We start from the raw sequence: 17,388 nt of genomic DNA, 5'->3' as shown, positions 1-17,388 counted from the left end.
TGTGTGTGTGTGTGTGTGTCTCACCTGATAAGCTCTACCGTCTCTGCGTACATGGTATAGGGAGACTTGGCCTCCAGTGGACCCTCCTCCATAGCTTTTCCACACTCCATGAAGGAGAGAGCAGCATCCACATAGTTCACTGCCTTCCCCAGCTTATCCACCTGAGACAGAGAGAGACTGGGTAAGTGAGATAGGAGATGAAAGAAGTTGGAAGAGCTCACTAGCCACTTAATCGAGTAAAAGGGTCCTTATCATTTTAGCTAACTTATCTTAAAAATATTACTGATATCTTTGAAACAGTCTTAAAGTGGCAATATGTAATTCTTTGGGCGACCTGACCAAATTCACATAGAAATGTGAGTTATAGATATATCGTTCTACCTGAAAGCAAGTCTAAGTAGCGGTAGATCTGTTCTATGTGCGCTATTTCTATGCTTCCTGGTCTTAAGTTTTGTTTTTGCTTTTGGTTTTGTACACCAGCTTCAAACAGCTGAAAATACAATATTTTTGGTTATGGAAAATATATATTTCACAGCAGTTTAGATGGTACAATGATTCTCTACACTATACTAGCTTATTTTGTCACATAAACTGAAATTAGGGAAACTATCAGAGTTTTAGCAACCAGGAAATGGCGGCGCGATTTCTGCATAGTGCAACTTGAACATTCCTAACTCAGTGTTAGAACAGTCCTTCTGGTCCTAACACAGTCCTGAACCAGTCTCACCATGGCATCTGCACGGTGTTTCATCCTCTTGGCTTCATGCATGTAGTACTCAGCATGATGTGGGCTACAGAGGGATGGAGAGGGGGAGGAAGTCAATAGGAAAGAGCAGACAAATATATTATTATGTGGTAGCTACTGACTGCTTCTGACGGTCTAGGTTGGGCTGTAGAATGTGGTCATTAAGACTGACAGTGGCCTTATTTTTCAGTCAGTCACTCACGGTTCATGGTTGGGTACGGTTCCTCTCTGTCCCCCTGCCCGTCGTAAAGGAGGTCCCCATGATTCACACTCGGGCTGGGGCTGCCCTGACACCCCAACACAACACTCAACCTCCATCTTAGGCTCTGGGTGCTGTGCTTTGATGGGGGGCTTGGTGGGGTCGGGGGTGTCAGAGAGAGGGGACAGGGGGGACATTGGCCTCTTACTGTCCAGATAGTCCTCTAAGAACCTGCTCACACATACAAGCCCCAAAAGACACAGTCAGTACTTTTTAGAGTGTGTATGTATGTATCAGACTGTGTATATACAGTGCATTCGGAAAGTACTCAGACCCCTTGACTTTTTCCACATTTTGTTACGTTACAGCCTTATTCTAAAATTGATTAAATTGTTATTTTCCCCTAATCAGTATACACACAATACCCCATAATGACAAAGCAAAAACAGGTTATTGGACATTTTTACAAATGCATAATAAATCCCCCCGGATATATCACATTTACATAGTGTATTTAGAAAATATTCAGACGCCTTGACTTTTTCCACATTTTGTTATGTTACAGCCTTATTCTAAAATGTATCAATCTACACACAATACCCCATAATGACAAAGGAAAAACTGGTTTGAAGACATTTTTGCAAAAAAAACTGACCCTTTACTCAGTACTTTGTTGAAGCACCTTTGTCAGCGATTACAGCCTTGAGTCTTCTTGAGTATGACTCTACAAGCTTGGCACACCTGTATTTGGGGAGTTTCTCCCATTCTTCTCTGCAGATCCTCTCAAGCTCTGTCAAGTTGGATGAGGAGCGTCACTGTGTAACCGGTGTGAAATGGCTAGCTAGTTAGCGGTGCGCGCTAGTAGCGTTTCAATCGGTAACGTCACTCGCTCTGAGACCTTAAAGTAGTTGTTTCTCTTGCTCTGCAAGGGCCGCGGCTTTTGTGGAGGGATGGGTAACGGTGCTTCGAGGGTGACTGTTATTGATGTGTGCAGAGGGTCCCTGGTCAAGCCCAGGTTGGGGCAAGGAGAGGGACGGAAGCAACACTGTTACAACTGCACAGCTATTTTTAGGTCTCTTCAGAGATGTTCGATCAGGTTCAAGTCCGGGCTCTGGCTGGGCCACTCAAGGACATTCAGAGACTCGAAGCCACTCCTGCATTGTCTTGGCTGTGTGCTTAGGGTCATTGTCCTGTTAGAAGGTGAAACTTCACCCCAGTCTGTGGTCCTGAGCGCTCTGGAGCAGGTTTTCATCAAGAATCTTTCTGTATTTTGCTCCGTTCATCTTTGCCTCAATCCTGGCTAGTCTCCCAGTCCCTGCCACTGAAAAACATCCCACAGCATGATAATGCCACCACCATGCTTCACCGTAGGGATGGTGCCAGGTTTTCTCCAGAAGTGACGCTTGGCATTCAGGCCAAAGAGTTCAATCTTGGTTTCATCAGACCAGATAATCTTGTTTAGGTGCTTTTTGGCAAACTCCAAGCGGGCTGTCATGTGCTTTCTACTGAGGAGCGGCTTCCGTCTGGCCACTCTACCATAAAGGCCTGATTGGTGGAGTGCTGCAGAGATTGTTGTCCTTCTGGAAGGTTCTCCCATCTCCACAGAGGAACTCTGGAGCTCTGTCAGAGTGACCATTGGGTTCTTGGTCACCTCCCTGACCAAGGCCCTTCTACCCCGATTGCTCAGTTTGGCCAGGCGGCCAGCTCTAGGAAGAGTCTTGGTGGTTCCAAACTTCTTCCATTTAATAATGATAGAGGCCACTGTGTTGTTGGGGACCTTCAATGCTGCAGACATTTTTTGGTACCCTTCCCCAGATCTGTGCCTCGACACAATCCTGTCTCGGAGCTCTACGGACAATTCCTTCGACCTCATGGCTTGGTTTTTGCTCTGACATGCACTGTCAACTGTGGGGACCTTATATAGATAGATGTGTGCCTTTCAAAATCATGACCAATCAATTGAATTTACCACAGGTGGACTCCAATCAAGTTGTAGAAACATCTCAAGGATGATCAATGGAAACAGGATGCACCTGAGCTCAATTTCGAGTCTCAGAGCAAAGGATCTGAATATTTATGTAAATGTGATATTTCCGGGGGTTTCTTCATTATACATTTGCAAAAATGTATAAAAATCTGTTTTTACTTTGTCATTATGGGGTATTGTGTGTATATTGATGAGGAATATTTTGTTATTTAATCCATTTTAGAATAAGGCTGTAACGTAACAAAATGTGAAAAAAGTCAAGGGGTCTGAATACTTTCAGAATGCACTGTATACTGTAGCCTTTACCTGGATTCACCTGGTTAGTCTATGTCATGGAAAGAGCAGGTGTCCTTAATGTTTTGTATACTCAGTGTATATCTGTGTGTTTGTGTGTGTGTGTGTGTGTGTGTGTGTGTGTGTGTGTGTGTGTATTAGAGTGTGTATAAGTGTGTATGAGTGTTTTCTGTATGAGAGGGTATAAGTGTGTATAAGTGTGTATGAGAGTGTGTGTGAGAGTGTGTATGAGAGTGTGTATGAGAGTGTGTATGAGAGTGTGTGTTCCAGTCTCACCAGTTGTGTCTGGTGTCTGAGTGAGGGTCTAGACGTCTTTGAGTTGTAGACTCTGTGTGGGTAGAGGGGTCGTTGGTGTGGGAGTTACTCCTCTTACTCTCTTTGTGGTGCTGGACTCCATTCTCTGACTGGGAGGAAACACATATTATGGTTGAACCACGGACACCAGGCTATTGTAGCTCAGCTGGTAGAGCACGGCGCTTGTAACGCCAAGGTAGTGGGTTCGATCCCCGGGACCACCCATACACAAAAAAAATGTATGCACGCATGACTGTAAGTCGCTTTGGATAAAAGCGTCTGCTAAATGGCATATTAATTAATTAATTAATTTAATTAATTAATTAATATTGTAGTTCTGAAGTAAAAAGGACTTCAGGTCTCAGTAAAGGGTGACATTAGTATTCCATGCTAAACTAGCTACAGTACAGTGGCTTGCGAAAGTATTCACCCCGTGTGGCATTTTTCCTATTTTGTTGCCTTACAACCTGGAATTAAAATGGATTTTTTGTGGGTTTGTATCATTTGATTTACACAACATGCCTACCACTTTGAAGATGCAAAATATTTTTCATTGTGAACAAACAAGAAATAAGACAAAAAAACAGAAAACTTGAGCGTGCATAACTATTCACCCCCCCACCTTTTGCAGCAATTACAGCTGTCTCTTGGGGTATGTCTCTTGGGGTATGTCTCTATAAGCTTGGCACATCTAGCCACTGGGACTTTTGCCCATTCTTCAAGGCAAAACTGCTCCAGCTCATTCAAGTTGAATGGGTTCCGCTGGTGTACAACAATCTTTAAGTCATACCACAGAATCCCAAATGGATTGAGGTCTGGGCTTTGACTAGGCCAATCCAAGACATTTAAATGTTAAACCACTCGAGTGTTGCTTTAGGAGTATGCTTAGGGTCATTGTCCTGCTGGAAGGTGAACCTCCGTCCCAGTCTCAAATCTCTAGAAGACTGAAACAGGTTTCCCTTGAGAATTTCCCTGTATTTAGCGCCATCCATCATTCCTTCAATTCTGACCAGTTTCCCAGTCCCTGCCGATTAAAAACATCCCCACAGCATGATGCTGCCAGCACCATGCTTCACTGTGGGGATGGTGTTCTCTGAGTGATGAGAGGTGTTGGGTTTGTGCCAGACATAGCGTTTTCCTTGATGGCCCAAAAGCTCAATTTTAGTCTCATCTGACCAGAGTGCCTTCTTCCATATGTTTCGGGAGTCTCCCACATGCCTTTTGGCGAACACCAAACGTGTTTGCTTATTTCTTTCTGTAAGCAATGGCATTTTTCTGGCCACTCTTCCGTAAAGCCCAGCTCTGTGGAGTGTACGGCTTAAAGTGGTCCTATGGACAGATACTCCAATCTCCGCTGTGGAGATTGCAGCTCCTTCAGGGTTATCTTTGGTCTCTTTGTTGCCTCTCTGATTAATGCCCTCCTTGCCTGGTCCGTGAGTTTTGGTGGGCGGCCCTCTCTTGGCAGGTTTGTTGTGGTGCCATATTCTTTCCATTTTTTTATATGGATTTAATGGTGCTCCGTGGGATGTTCAAAGTTTCAGATATTTTTTTATAACCCAACCCTGATCTGTACTTCTCCACAACTTTGTCCCTGACCTGTTTGGAGAGCTCCTTGGTCTTCATGATGCCGCTTGCTTGGTGGTGGCCCTTGCTTAGTGGTGTTGCAGACTCTGGGGCCTTTCAGAACAGGTGTATATATTCTGATATCATGTGACAGATCATGTGACACTTAGATTGCACACAGGTGGACTTTATTTAACTAATTATGTGACTTCTGAAGGTAATTGGTTGCACCAGATCTTATTTAGGGGCTTCATAGCAAAGGGGGTGAATACATATGCACAATTTTTCCGTTATTTATTTTTTGAATTTTTTGAAACAAGTAATTTCTTTCATTTCACTTCACCAATTTGGACTATTTTGTGTATGTCCATTACATGAAATCCAAATAAAAATCCATTTAAATTACAGGTTGTAAAGCAACAAAAAGGAAAAATGCCAAGGGGGATGAATACTTTTGCAAGGCACTGTACAACTACAGTGGGGAGAACAAGTATTTGATACACTGCCGATTTTGCAGGTTTTCCTACTTACAAAGCATGTAGAGGTCTGTAATTTTTATCATAGGTACACTTCAACTGTGAGAGACGGAATCTAGAACAAACATCCAGAAAATCACATTGTATGATTTTTAAGTAATTCATTTGCATTTTATTGCATGACATAAGTATTTGATACATCAGAAAAGCAGAACTTAATATTTGGTACAGAAACCTTTGTTTGCAATTACAGAGATCATACGTTTCCTGTAGGTCTTGACCAGGTTTGCACACACTGCAGCAGGGATTTTGGCCCACTCCTCCATACAGACCTTCTCCAGATCCTTCAGGTTTCGGGGCTGTCGCTGGGCAATACAGACTTTCAGCTCCCTGCAAAGATTTTCTATTGGGTTCAGGTCTGGAGACTGGCTAGGGCACTCCAGGACCTTGAGATGCTTCTTACGGAGCCACTCCTTAATTGCCCTGGCTGTGTGTTTCGGGTCGTTGTCATGATGGAAGACCCAGCCACGACCCATCTTCAATGCTCTTACTGAGGGAAGGAGGTTGTTGGCCAAGATCTCGCGATACATGGCCCAATCCATCCTCCCCTCAATATGGTGCAGTTGTCCTGTCCCCTTTGCAGAAAAGCATCCCCAAAGAATGATGTTTCCACCTCCATGTTTCACGGTTGGGATGGTGTTCTTGGGGTTGTACTCATCCTTCTTCTTCCTCCAAACACGGCGAGTGGAGTTTAGACCAAAAAGCTCTATTTTTGTCTCATCAGACCACATGACCTTCTCCCATTCCTCCTCTGGATCATCCAGATGGTCATTGGCAAACTTCAGACGGGCCTGGACATGCGCTGGCTTGAGCAGGGGGACCTTGCGTGCGCTGTAGGATTTTAATCCATGACGGCGTAGTGTGTTACTAATGGTTTTCTTTGAGACTGTGGTCCCAGCTCTCTTCAGGTCATTGACCAGGTCCTGCCGTGTAGTTCTGGGCTGATCCCTCACCTTCCTCATGATCATTGATGCCCCATGAGGTGAGATCTTGCATGGAGCCCCAGACCGAGGGTGATTGACCGTCATCTTGAACTTCTTCCATTTTCGAATAATTGCGCCAACAGTTGTTGCCTTCTCACCAAGCTGCTTGCCTATTGTCCTGTAGCCCATCCCAGCCTTGTGCAGGTCTACAATTTTATCCCTGATGTCCTTACACAGCTCTCTGGTCTTGGCTATTGTGGAGAGGTTGGAGTCTGTTTGATTGAGTGTGTGGACAGGTGTCTTTTATACAGGTAACAAGTTCAAACAGGTGCAGTTAATACAGGTAATGAGTGGAGAACAGGAGGGTTCTTAAAGAAAAACTAACAGGTCTGTGAGAGCCGGAATTCTTACTGGTTGGTAGGTGATCAAATACTTATGTCATGCAATAAAATGCAAATTAATTACTTAAAAATCATACAATGTGATTTTCTGGATTTTTGTTTTAGATTCCGTCTCTCACAGTTGAAGTGTACCTATGATAAAAATTACAGACCTCTACATGCTTTGTAAGTAGGAAAACCTGCAAAATCGGCAGTGTATCAAATACTTGTTCTCCCCACTGTATCTTGTTTATAGGTCTATAGAGAAAAAAAGAGAAGGAGTATGTGTGTTACCTTGCGTTTCCTCTTGCTGTCTCCTCCCTCTGTCTCGGGGATGCACAGGTGTCTCATGGCCTCTTTCTGCTTGGAAGAGGAGGAGGAAGAGTGTTTGTGAGAGGCTCGGGTGCCTGTCGTAGTATCAGGCACTCTGTCGAGCAGGGAGAGGTCTATCTGCACCACCAAGTTTCTCAGGCCTCGATGGGAGTCTGCGGCCTGCTCACTACGTCCAAACGGGACCAGGGTGTAGAGTTTCTGCTTCCCCTGGATCTCCTGCCCCTGGCCTGGGTTGGATGCGGTGGTGCGCCTGGGGTAGAGCACTCTGGGCCTGCTATCCGCGGGCCTCCCCGGGCCCTGGTATCCTCTTCTGGGGATGGGACGCTGGCTTGATGTGGAGTCGGCCTGGACTTTGGTGACGTTGGGAGTCAGATCGGGCTCCGAGTCCGACACCAAAGAGGAAGATGATGAAGAGGAGGAGGAGTCCGTGGGAGGGACGACAGGAGTGGGGGAGGAGGGCGACGGCAGAGGGGAAGGGTCCTGCTGAGACTGTCTCTCTTCTTCCTCCTCACTCTTCCTCTTTTTATTGGTCCCGTGGCGTTGTGGGTCGATGGGATGGCGGCGTCGCTCGCTGTTGGTGTGAGGTCTCTGCTTGGGCTGGACCGCTTGCCATTCGCCTCTCTGCTGCTGCTGTTGCTCCTTCCTCCTCCTCTTGCGCTTCTCCTCTCTCTCTCTCTCCTCCCTCCTCCTTTTTCTCTCCTCTATGTCCTCTTCCTCCTCTTCCTCTGAGCTCTGGACCCAGGGGCGTCTTAGCAACTGCTCCTCCGCCAGTCTTCTCTCTCCCTGTCTCTCCCCCTTTCTTTCCTTCTGTTTCCCCCCCTGCCTCTCTCCTTGTTTTTCTGCCTGTCTCTCTACCTCATTTTCCCCCTTTCCCTCTGTCTGCCTGTCTACCTGCCTCTCTGGTGCATGGGTCTCTCTCTGGTTGTCCACCTCCTGTTTTCTCTCCCTGGATTGGGGCTTCTTCTGTGGAAGCTTTGGGTGGGGAGCAGGGGCCTCCCGGGACTTGACTTTGGGTCTAGGGCTGGGGCTGGATCTAGCGCGAGGCCCAGAACTAGCTTTGGACTTAGGCTGAGAATGTGGCTTGGGGCTCGATTTGGAACAGTGACCAACTCTACTGCTGGTCTCTCTGCTATGGTCTGTGGCGGGTAAGTGCTTGGCCCTGGGTGTGGGACTGAGACTGGTACTGAGTCTGGTTGTCAAACTAGGCCCAAACCTGGGCCTGGGGTTGGAGTTGGAATTGTGGCTGTGTCTGCTACTCTCCTTGGGCCTTTGTCCAGAGGTTGATAGGTGTTGGCTTTTTGGGGCTAGAGTGCGGTCGTGTTTCGAGCTAGGCTGAGAATGAAGCTTGGGACTCGAGTTGGGACTAGGCCTGGGTCTGTGTTTGTGCCTGTGGCTCAGCTCAGTGCTCAGAGCAGGGGCTGCCTTGGCTGTAGTCTTGGGAGTGGGAACAGGCTGGCTCTGTGTGGGTTTAGGCCTGGAGTTGTGCTGAAGCGGAGGCTGAGGATATGGACTGTGTCTTGGTTTGCTCTTGGGCTCAGTGCTGGGTACAGGGGCAATCCAGGGCCTGATTTTGGGTCTATGGCTCGGGCTGGTTGTTAGGCTAGGCCGCGTGGGAGGCCTGAGGCTTTCCTGATAAGGACTCCGAACCTGAGGATAGCGGCGGGGGCTAGAATGAGTAAGGCTAGGACTAGGACTCCTAGGGGGGTGCCGGGGAATGGAACTAGGGCTGCAGCTGGCTCTGGGGCTTGGGCAGGGGCTCGGACAGACACTGGGGACCGGGCTAGGGATGGGGCTGTGTCTTGGGCTGGGGCTAGGACTGGGACAGGGGCTGGGGCAGGGGCTGTAACCAGGGCTAGGCCGAGGGCTATGCCTGGGGCTGTAGTTGAAGCGCGGGCTGGGAACAGGGCTCTGGCTGGGGCTGTAGTCCTCTCTGGATCTGGATGGAGATGGGGCTCTGTGGGGGTCTGGGGCGGGTGACCGGTGCTCTGTAGCTCTCTGGGCGTGGTCGTGATTGCTGGGATCCTGGTCGCAGGAGGAGGATTTTTTGGGGACTTTTTTCAGCCACTTATCCAGCTGCCACTGAGTGGTGAAGGAGTGATATGTCTAAGAAAACAGAGAGAGGAAGATGAGAGGATGGAGAGGGATGACAGATTTAAGGAGAGAGGGATGAGTGGAGAAACAGTCAGGTAGGATCAACAAAGGAGAGGGATCATGTGATACATCCATATTGGTACCTTTGATACATCCATATTGGTTCTAAACACTAACTTGCACTATAATTAACTTGCAGAAAGTGCTTGGACTATATTCAATCAAAACAGATAACCTGGTTTTGGGGTTAAGCCAAAAACAACAATTGTCCTGATCAGCGAGAAATTCTATTTATATATATTCGAATAGCTTTTTCCCACAAGAATATTGATATGTTGAATGAAGGCCAGTGCAATATTTTTTTTTTATTAAAGTTTCTAAAGTGTGTAGTGAGGAACAGGATGAAAGAAGGATGAGGGGGTTCTGTCTTATGGTCACACTTTTCTGTGAAGAGAGAGAGAGAGACTAAGGGGGAGGGAGGGATAGAGTGATGGAATGAGAGAGAGAGAGACTAAGGGGGAGGGAGGGATAGAGTGATCGAATGAGAGAGAGAGAGACTAAGGGGGAGGGAGGGATAGAGTGATCGAATGAGAGAGAGAGAGAGAGAGAGAGAGAGAGAGAGAGAGAGAGAGAGAGAGAGAGAGAGAGAGAGAGAGAGAGAGAGAGACAGAGAGACAGAGAGACAGAGAGAGAGAGAGACTAAGGGGAGGGAGGGATAGAGTCATGGAATGAGAGAGAGAGAGACTAAGGGGAAAATAGCAAGTGACAGTGACATGAGTAAACGAAAGATTCCTCGAAAACCAGGACACACATTGGACTATTTTAAAAACACACAACCCATTGAACAAACACTACCAACACACATTACTCACTCCCAGCTTCACTCTTACCACCACAGTCAAAACTCCACTTTTTTTAAACTGTTCTACACTGCACATGTAGAGTACATTGAGAAAACACTGTAAAAACTGCCACTCGTTCAACCATAGTCTAAGAAGCTCAAACTTTGAACAGTGCCCTTTAAATTGACTACTTCTTCAACCCTCCTTCATTTTTTACTACCACTGGAATCCACACACATCTGCCCTGACAGAGGCTAAAGCCCCCCCTCCCATTTATCAAATGACTCACACAACTGACTCAGTAACCCAGAAAGAGAAGAGAGTTTTAAAAAGAAGAGGATCTACTCACTGCTTTCCTAAGTCTTCTTTTTCGCTCTCCCCATCTAGCTCCCTCTCTCCAGTAGCTGACCAGAGTTATTTAAACCTCTACTCCTCTACTCAAACACTCCCCCCCTCCCTCATTCCCTTTTCCAGAGAAGACACTGCATCTCTTGTACCCTCTCTGCCCCCTCCCTCCCTTCCCTCCCTCCTTCCCTCTACCTGGAATTCTGGAGCACTGTTTCCAACCCTGGCACCCGCAGAATATGCTCGGTTGAAACCCCAGTTAGAATTCGATCATCCATAGATAAGATCTCTCTTCAGCTCAGAGATTGATTGTATTTCAATTGAGGAAGGAAACTCCCAGTATGCTTTGCATGATTTTCAGGAACTAGTTAGTCAATTCTCAGTTTGTTCTGGCTTGGCGCTATTTGACAAGAAGGCAATAGAAATCAGTAAATAAATACTCCCTTCCTTGGGAGACACTGTAACGCTCCATGTAGAGGAAAAACACATGGACCCCCCACCCTCACCACCTCTATTGGGGCCTGATATACTGCATGTTCAGTAATAGACCCAGCTATGGTCAGACACAGACACATAGGGCCTTCTATTCATACAGGCAGTAGAAGCAGGTTTTCCCTACTCAACTCTCTCTGCATAGCTAACCTACACCCCTAACTGCTGTCCCCCTCCTTCGACAATATCCCCCCACCACCAACTCCTCCTCAAATAAAGACCTATTATACCCTGCTGTTTATAAACAGACCACTCTCTCTCTCCCCTCTCTCTCTCTCTCTCTCTCTCTCTCTCTCTCTCTCTCTCTCCTCTCTCTCTCTCTACTGTGCATTTACATGCTTGTAACTCAGTGCCAATGAAACTGCTAACCCATTCCATTTGAAAGATTCCCTTACCTTTAGTTGAGCTTATTTGAGCGTAAGCTGGCGTAGCATAGAGAATCTGCAGTTGGTTATTAGTGTGGGAGACTGTCATGCTAACTGCTAATGAAATGCTAGCGTGAAACCAAATCTCCGGGACTCCCACCTCCCGTGGGCTTTCCTATTTGGGACTGGGCTTGTTGACATGACACCCAAACTTTAATTCCTACAGCAACTCCACTCTGCCTTCTTCTGCCTGCTTTCCCCCACCCTCCCCCTGCTTACCCCTCCCCCTGCTTCCTCCCCCTGGTCTCACCCCCTCTCCCTCACCCCCTCCCTATGCTAGCTCACGTGCATTCCTAATTCCTCCCTCCCCCTCCCCCTCACCAGATAGATTTCACTTGCTTTGGCAATGTAAACATATGTTTCCCCTGCCAATAAAGCGCTTTGAATGGAATTGAATTGAGAGAGAATCTGAAATGAGAGGAGGCAGAGAGAAAAAGGGGGATGGAGAAAAAAGAGAGTAAAAGGGTATAAGAGGCTAAAGGGTGAGAGAGAAATATCTAAAAAGAGAGAGATTGAGAAATGCCATGAGAGAGAGGTAGCTAAAGAGAGATATGGTATAGAGACAGACAGACAGACAGACAGACAGACAGACAGACAGACAGACAGACAGACAGACAGACAGACAGACAGACAGCAGTGTGACAGACAGTGATCGTGGTGGTATTACCTCCTTGGTGCAGTCAAGGGCCTGAGCATCGGTGGGTGTCCCAGGATCGGAGTGTGTTTCTGGGCTTGAGCTAAGGGAGCACTGGCTACTGCTCTCCTCCTCCAACTCACTGTAGGAGTCTGAGACTGAAGAGTCTGAGCTGGAATGTCTCACCCTCCCACCATGTGTGTGTGTGTGCTGCTCCGACAGACTGTCAATCAACACACACACCAGAGAAGGGTCAGCTTACACACAGATACACAAACACACAGATGCACGAACACACACACACACACACACACACACACACACACACACACACACACACACTCACACACACACACTCACACAAACAATATGTGGGCATTCACACTTGTAGGCCCTCTTCATTTATCACTATCAGTGTGTGTGTGTGTGTGTGTGTGTGTGTATGTGTGTGTGTTTAAGAGTGACCAGGAGAGAGAAACATGGGTTGGTCTATCATCCAGCTGTCACATTTCACACATCCTTACCTTTCATATTACTTCCCCACACACACACACACACACACACACACACACACACACACACACACACACACACACACACACACACACACACACACACACACACACACACACACACACACACACACACACACACTGAATGTTCAGTAATAGACCCAGCTATGGTCAGACACAGACACATTGGGCCTTCTATTCCCCTGTAGCTCAGTTGGTAGAGCATAGCGCTTGCAACGCCAGGGTTGTGGGTTCGTTTCCCACGGGGGGCCAGTATGAAAATGTATGCACTCACTAACTGTAAGTTGCTCTGGATAAGAGCGTCTGCTAAATGTAAAAAATTTAAATGTATTCATACAGGCAGTAGTAGCAGGTTTCCCCTACTCAACTCTCTCTGCATAGCTAATGTGGTCCTCTGTAGCTCAGCTGGTAGAGCACGGCGCTTGTAACGCCAAGGTAGTGGGTTCGATCCCCGGGACCACCCATACACAAAAATGTATGCACGCATGACTGTAAGTCGCTTTGGATAAAAGCGTCTGCTAAATGGCATATTATTATTATTATAACCTACACCCCTAACTGCTGTCCCCCTCCTTCGACAATATCCCCCCACCACCAACTCCTCCTCAAATAAAGACCTATTATACACCGCTGTTTATAAACAGACCTCTCTCTCTCTCTCTCTCTCTACTGTGCATTTACATGCTTGTAACTCAGTGCCAATGAAAGTGCTAACCCATTCCATTTGAAAGCTTCCCTTACCTTTAGTTTAGCTGGCGTAGCATAGAGAGTCTGCAGCTGGTTATTAGTGTAGGAGACTGTCTGCTAATAGCTAATGAAATGCAACTCCCCCTCCGCCTTCTTCCGCCTGCTGCCCCCACACACACACGTAATGCAGTAGACACATCTAGTACCTGTTGTTACCAACCCAGGGGGCTGACCGTTGAGGGCCCTAGTAGAGAGATGACAGCAAAGGAGAGAAAAGAGACTGGTGTTATTCATTATGTGCCAGACGATATCTGCTTCCAGTTCTATCAAATCAATACAGATCGAGAAATGGAGAGAAGGAGGGGACGTCACTTTAAACGTGTATGTGTGTGAGATGCAGCTCCAGTCTAATAGACAGAGAGCTCTCTCTCTCTCTCTCTCTCTCTCTCAATTCACTTTCACTTTCACTTTAATTCAATCTCAATTTAAGGGCTTTCTTGGCATCGTGTGTTAACACTGCCAAAGCTCTCTCTCTCTCTCTCTCTCTCTCTCTCTCTCTCTCTCTCTCTCTCTCAATTCAATTTCAATTTCAATTTAATTCAATTCAATTTAAGGGCTTTATTGGCATGGGAAACGTGTGTTAACATTGCCAAAGCAAGTTACAGAGAGCTCTCTCTCTCTCTCTCTCTCTCTCTCTCTCTCTCTCTCTCTCTCTCTCTCTCCTTCTCACTCCAGCCCTGGCCCAGAACCACACTCACTGCAGGGAGCCCCTCTCACTCTTCTCCCCCCTCTTCCTACCACACCTTCCAACTAACTATTTCTCTCCTCTCCTTCTTATGTTGTTCATTCAACCTCAAATAAGGGATGTAGCCAACTTACTCAGTTACAAAGTCCTGTTACTAGTTACCCCCCAAAATACTTTGGCTTTATTTTTTTTTTACTGTGCAGCAGGATGAACATAAAGGACGGTTGGAGGGAGCAGAAAGGAATGGTGGAGGGAGGAAGGGTGGAGGGAGGAAGGGTGGAGGGAAGGAGGGAGGAAAGAGAAAGGGCGGATGGAAGTAAGGAAACATTTAGTTCAGGTCATGAGAGAGAGACATTCTGAAATGTTGTAAACATTTTCCGAAAGGTTTGTAGAATGTTGCTGGGCTTCCCTACCTTGTCAGCATCCTCATCGTCACTGCTGAGCTTCAAGTCATCAGCGAGCATGCTGGGAAAAATGAGAAAAACATACGTAAAGAGAAAGATTAAAGTAAAGTAAAGGTACTCTAAAGTAAAGTAAAAGTGAAGTGAAGTATGAAGTATACAAAAGTATACAGTCTAGTTTTGAGGGGGTAATGAGGTACATGTCACCTCTGACTGAGAGAGAGGATATAAAGGGTTAATAAGCTAGGAGACTCTTTGTTCTGCTACTGGAAAAGTTCACACAAATGTCAGGTCACCTTTGACCTGGTGTCCTGGTGTTTTTACGTCATGTTTGCAGCACAACTAAAACTGACAGATTAGTACTACTGCCTCTGTGTGTGTTCATGTGTGTGTGTGTGTGTGTGTGTGTGTGCGTACGTGCGTGCGTGTGTGTGGATCACAGCCCCGGCTCATGGCCCCACTGTTCGGTGACCTTAGGTAGATCGTGTTTCTCATGTCCCACTTACAATTTTTGAGGCGCCAGGTGAGGGTGGGTCATCCCCCTGAGCTGCCAGAGAGAGAGAGAGGGAGTGAGGACACACACACACACATTGGCATGACAAACATATTCATTTAATTCTTATAATATAATCCTGAGCAGCCTGACAGAGAAAGGTTCCAGACACACACACACACACACACACACACACACACACACACACACACACACACACACACACACACACACACACACACACTCACGCACAAATACACACACCTTAGACTGTGAATACATACATTGCTTGTGCTGAGTAGTGTGCTGCTTTGCTTCCTAGAGAGAGAGAGAGAGAGAGAGAGAGATATTGATGAAGTTTAACCCCCCCCCCCCCCACACACACACACACACACACACACAGGCCTACTTTAGGGTTGTAGAGGAAGCTCTGGGCCTGGCCACCTCCTGAGGGTTGCTGGGACAGCCAGGGTGGTTAATGTCCTGGGGGTAGGAAGGTTAGAGGTCAGAGGTCACAGAGATTGGATAGACTTTACTAACATTACTGACAAGCATCTGCACACGCACGCACACACACACACACTATAAGAATTTGAGTTTTCTGTGGTTGACTCATGGTACAGGCTTAAGTGCCCTATGAGGATATTTTTGCCAAAAGAAGGTGTATGGCACTAGAGGGAGTGATGTGCTATTTATCATGACTCAGGACTCACTCTGAAACAGGGGCTCAGATGACTCTCTACATCCCTGCTTACAGTGGTGTAAAGTACTTAAGTAAAAGTACTTTACTTTACTATTCATATTTTTGACAACTTTTACTTCTACTTCACTACATTCCTAAAGAAAATAATGTACTTTTTACTCCATACATTTTTCCTGACACCCAAAAGTACTCAATACATTTTGAATGCTTAGCAGGACAGGGAAAATGGTCCAATTCACACACTCATCAAGAGAACATCCCCTGGTCATCCCTACTGCCTCTGATCTCGCGGAATCACTAAACATGAATGCTTCGTTTGTAAATGATGTCTGAGTGTTGGAGAGTGCCCCTTGCTAATCGTACATTTTTAAAACAACAAAATGGTGCCGTCTGGTTTGCTTAATATAAGGAATTTGAAATGATTTATACTTTTACTGTTGATACTTTAGTATATTTTAGCGATTACATTTACTTTTGATACTTAAGTATATTTAAAACCAAATACTTTTAGACTTTTACTTAAGTAGTATTTTACTGGGTACTTTGACTTTTACTTGAGTCATTTTCTATTAAGGTATCTTTACTTTTACTCAAGTATGACAATTGGCTACTTTTTCCACCATTGCCTATTTCTAGCCTGGAACACATCACTATGGGATTCAGTTCATTGCTGTGACTATCATTGGCTAAGCTAAAGAACATGCAGATCTAACTCTAACCATTGACCATTGAAAGACATTAGGGTGAGGGATGGTGATGGGGGATGTAGGGTGTCTGTGATAAATTGTCCATGATCTGTGTGTATGTCTATGTGTGTGTGTGTGTGTGTCTGCATGTTTGTGTGTGTCGGTGTGTGAATTCAGAGGTGTCATGATACAGCGTATACACATTGTGAAACAGGTTCTTCCTCTATTGTGGCTGTGATGTGTTTTGAGTGACAACCTGTCTTTTGTTCCTACCGCTTTGTGTATAATGTACATCCACTTCTGTGTATTTTGTGCATATTTGTAGCTGTCTTTGTGATCTCTCTTTTGTTAGTGTATGTGTGTGTGTGTGTGTGTGTGTGTGCGTGCGTACTTGCTTGCGTGTGTGTTTGCAAGTGATGTCCCTGAAGCATTGGTCTACCAGAGGGAGGACAAGGGTTTTGATGATCGAGGTGATAATTGTCAGGGCGATTATGAGACAGTGCCCAGTGAACTATCCTATCTGTTATCTGTTATCTGCTATTTCTGAGTACAGGAGCCCAGCTCTGAATAGGAAGCCAGAAAGAGAGAGAGAGAGAGAGAGATCTTTGTGCCAATCCTCATCGCATACAAGTTATTAGATTTGTAGCCATGTAACCATGAAGTGCTTTGAAAGGCTGGTCATGGCTCACATCAACACCATCATCCTATAAACCCTAGACCCACTCCAATTTGCATGCCGCCCCAACAGATCCACAGATGACGCAATCTCTATTGCACTCAACACTGCCCTTTCCCACCTGGACAAAAGGAACACCTATGTGAGAATGCTGTTCATTGACTACAGCTCAGCGTTCAACACCATGGTGCCCTCAAAACTCATCACTAAGCTAAGGACCCTGGGACTAAACACCTCCCTCTGCAACTGGATCCTGGACTTCCTGATGGGCCGCCCCCAGGTGGTAAGGGTAGGCAACAACACATCTGCCACGTTGATCCTCAACACGGGGGCCTCTCAGCGGTGCGTGCTTAGTCCCCTCCTGTACTCCCTGTTCACCCA

General features: G+C 46.3%; 1 protein-coding gene across 6 annotated transcripts in view; it reads right to left on the bottom strand.

Annotated features, from left to right (window-relative positions):
• The window catches only part of LOC121555105, an 81,282-nt gene that overhangs the window by 44,971 nt on the left and 18,923 nt on the right, over nucleotides 1–17,388 (bottom strand). For 5 of the 6 annotated variants that reach the window (XR_006657307.1, XR_006657306.1, XM_045206764.1 and 2 more), the window contains exons 2-12: nucleotides 15,352–15,425; nucleotides 15,227–15,260; nucleotides 14,956–14,996; nucleotides 14,462–14,513; nucleotides 13,510–13,547; nucleotides 12,117–12,306; nucleotides 7,216–9,357; nucleotides 3,502–3,629; nucleotides 948–1,175; nucleotides 728–791; nucleotides 25–161 (exon numbers count right to left, since the gene is read on the bottom strand). Coding sequence is in view for 4 of the 6 variants with exons in the window: in XM_045206764.1 (XP_045062699.1) it covers nucleotides 25–161; nucleotides 728–791; nucleotides 948–1,175; nucleotides 3,502–3,629; nucleotides 7,216–9,357; nucleotides 12,117–12,306; nucleotides 13,510–13,547; nucleotides 14,462–14,513; nucleotides 14,956–14,996; nucleotides 15,227–15,260; nucleotides 15,352–15,425 (3,128 nt within the window). In the remaining 2 variants the exon portion in view is untranslated. The remainder of the gene's footprint in view (nucleotides 1–24; nucleotides 162–727; nucleotides 792–947; nucleotides 1,176–3,501; nucleotides 3,630–7,215; nucleotides 9,358–12,116; nucleotides 12,307–13,509; nucleotides 13,548–14,461; nucleotides 14,514–14,955; nucleotides 14,997–15,226; nucleotides 15,261–15,351; nucleotides 15,426–17,388) is intronic. The other variant, XM_045206765.1, reaches the window with a different exon arrangement.

Source organism: Coregonus clupeaformis, chromosome 23 (assembly GCF_020615455.1).
Source record: "Coregonus clupeaformis isolate EN_2021a chromosome 23, ASM2061545v1, whole genome shotgun sequence".
NCBI classification, from domain to species: domain Eukaryota; kingdom Metazoa; phylum Chordata; class Actinopteri; order Salmoniformes; family Salmonidae; genus Coregonus; species Coregonus clupeaformis.
The sequence above is the reverse complement of the archived record's forward strand: the minus strand, read 5'-3'. Positions and strand labels throughout refer to the sequence as shown.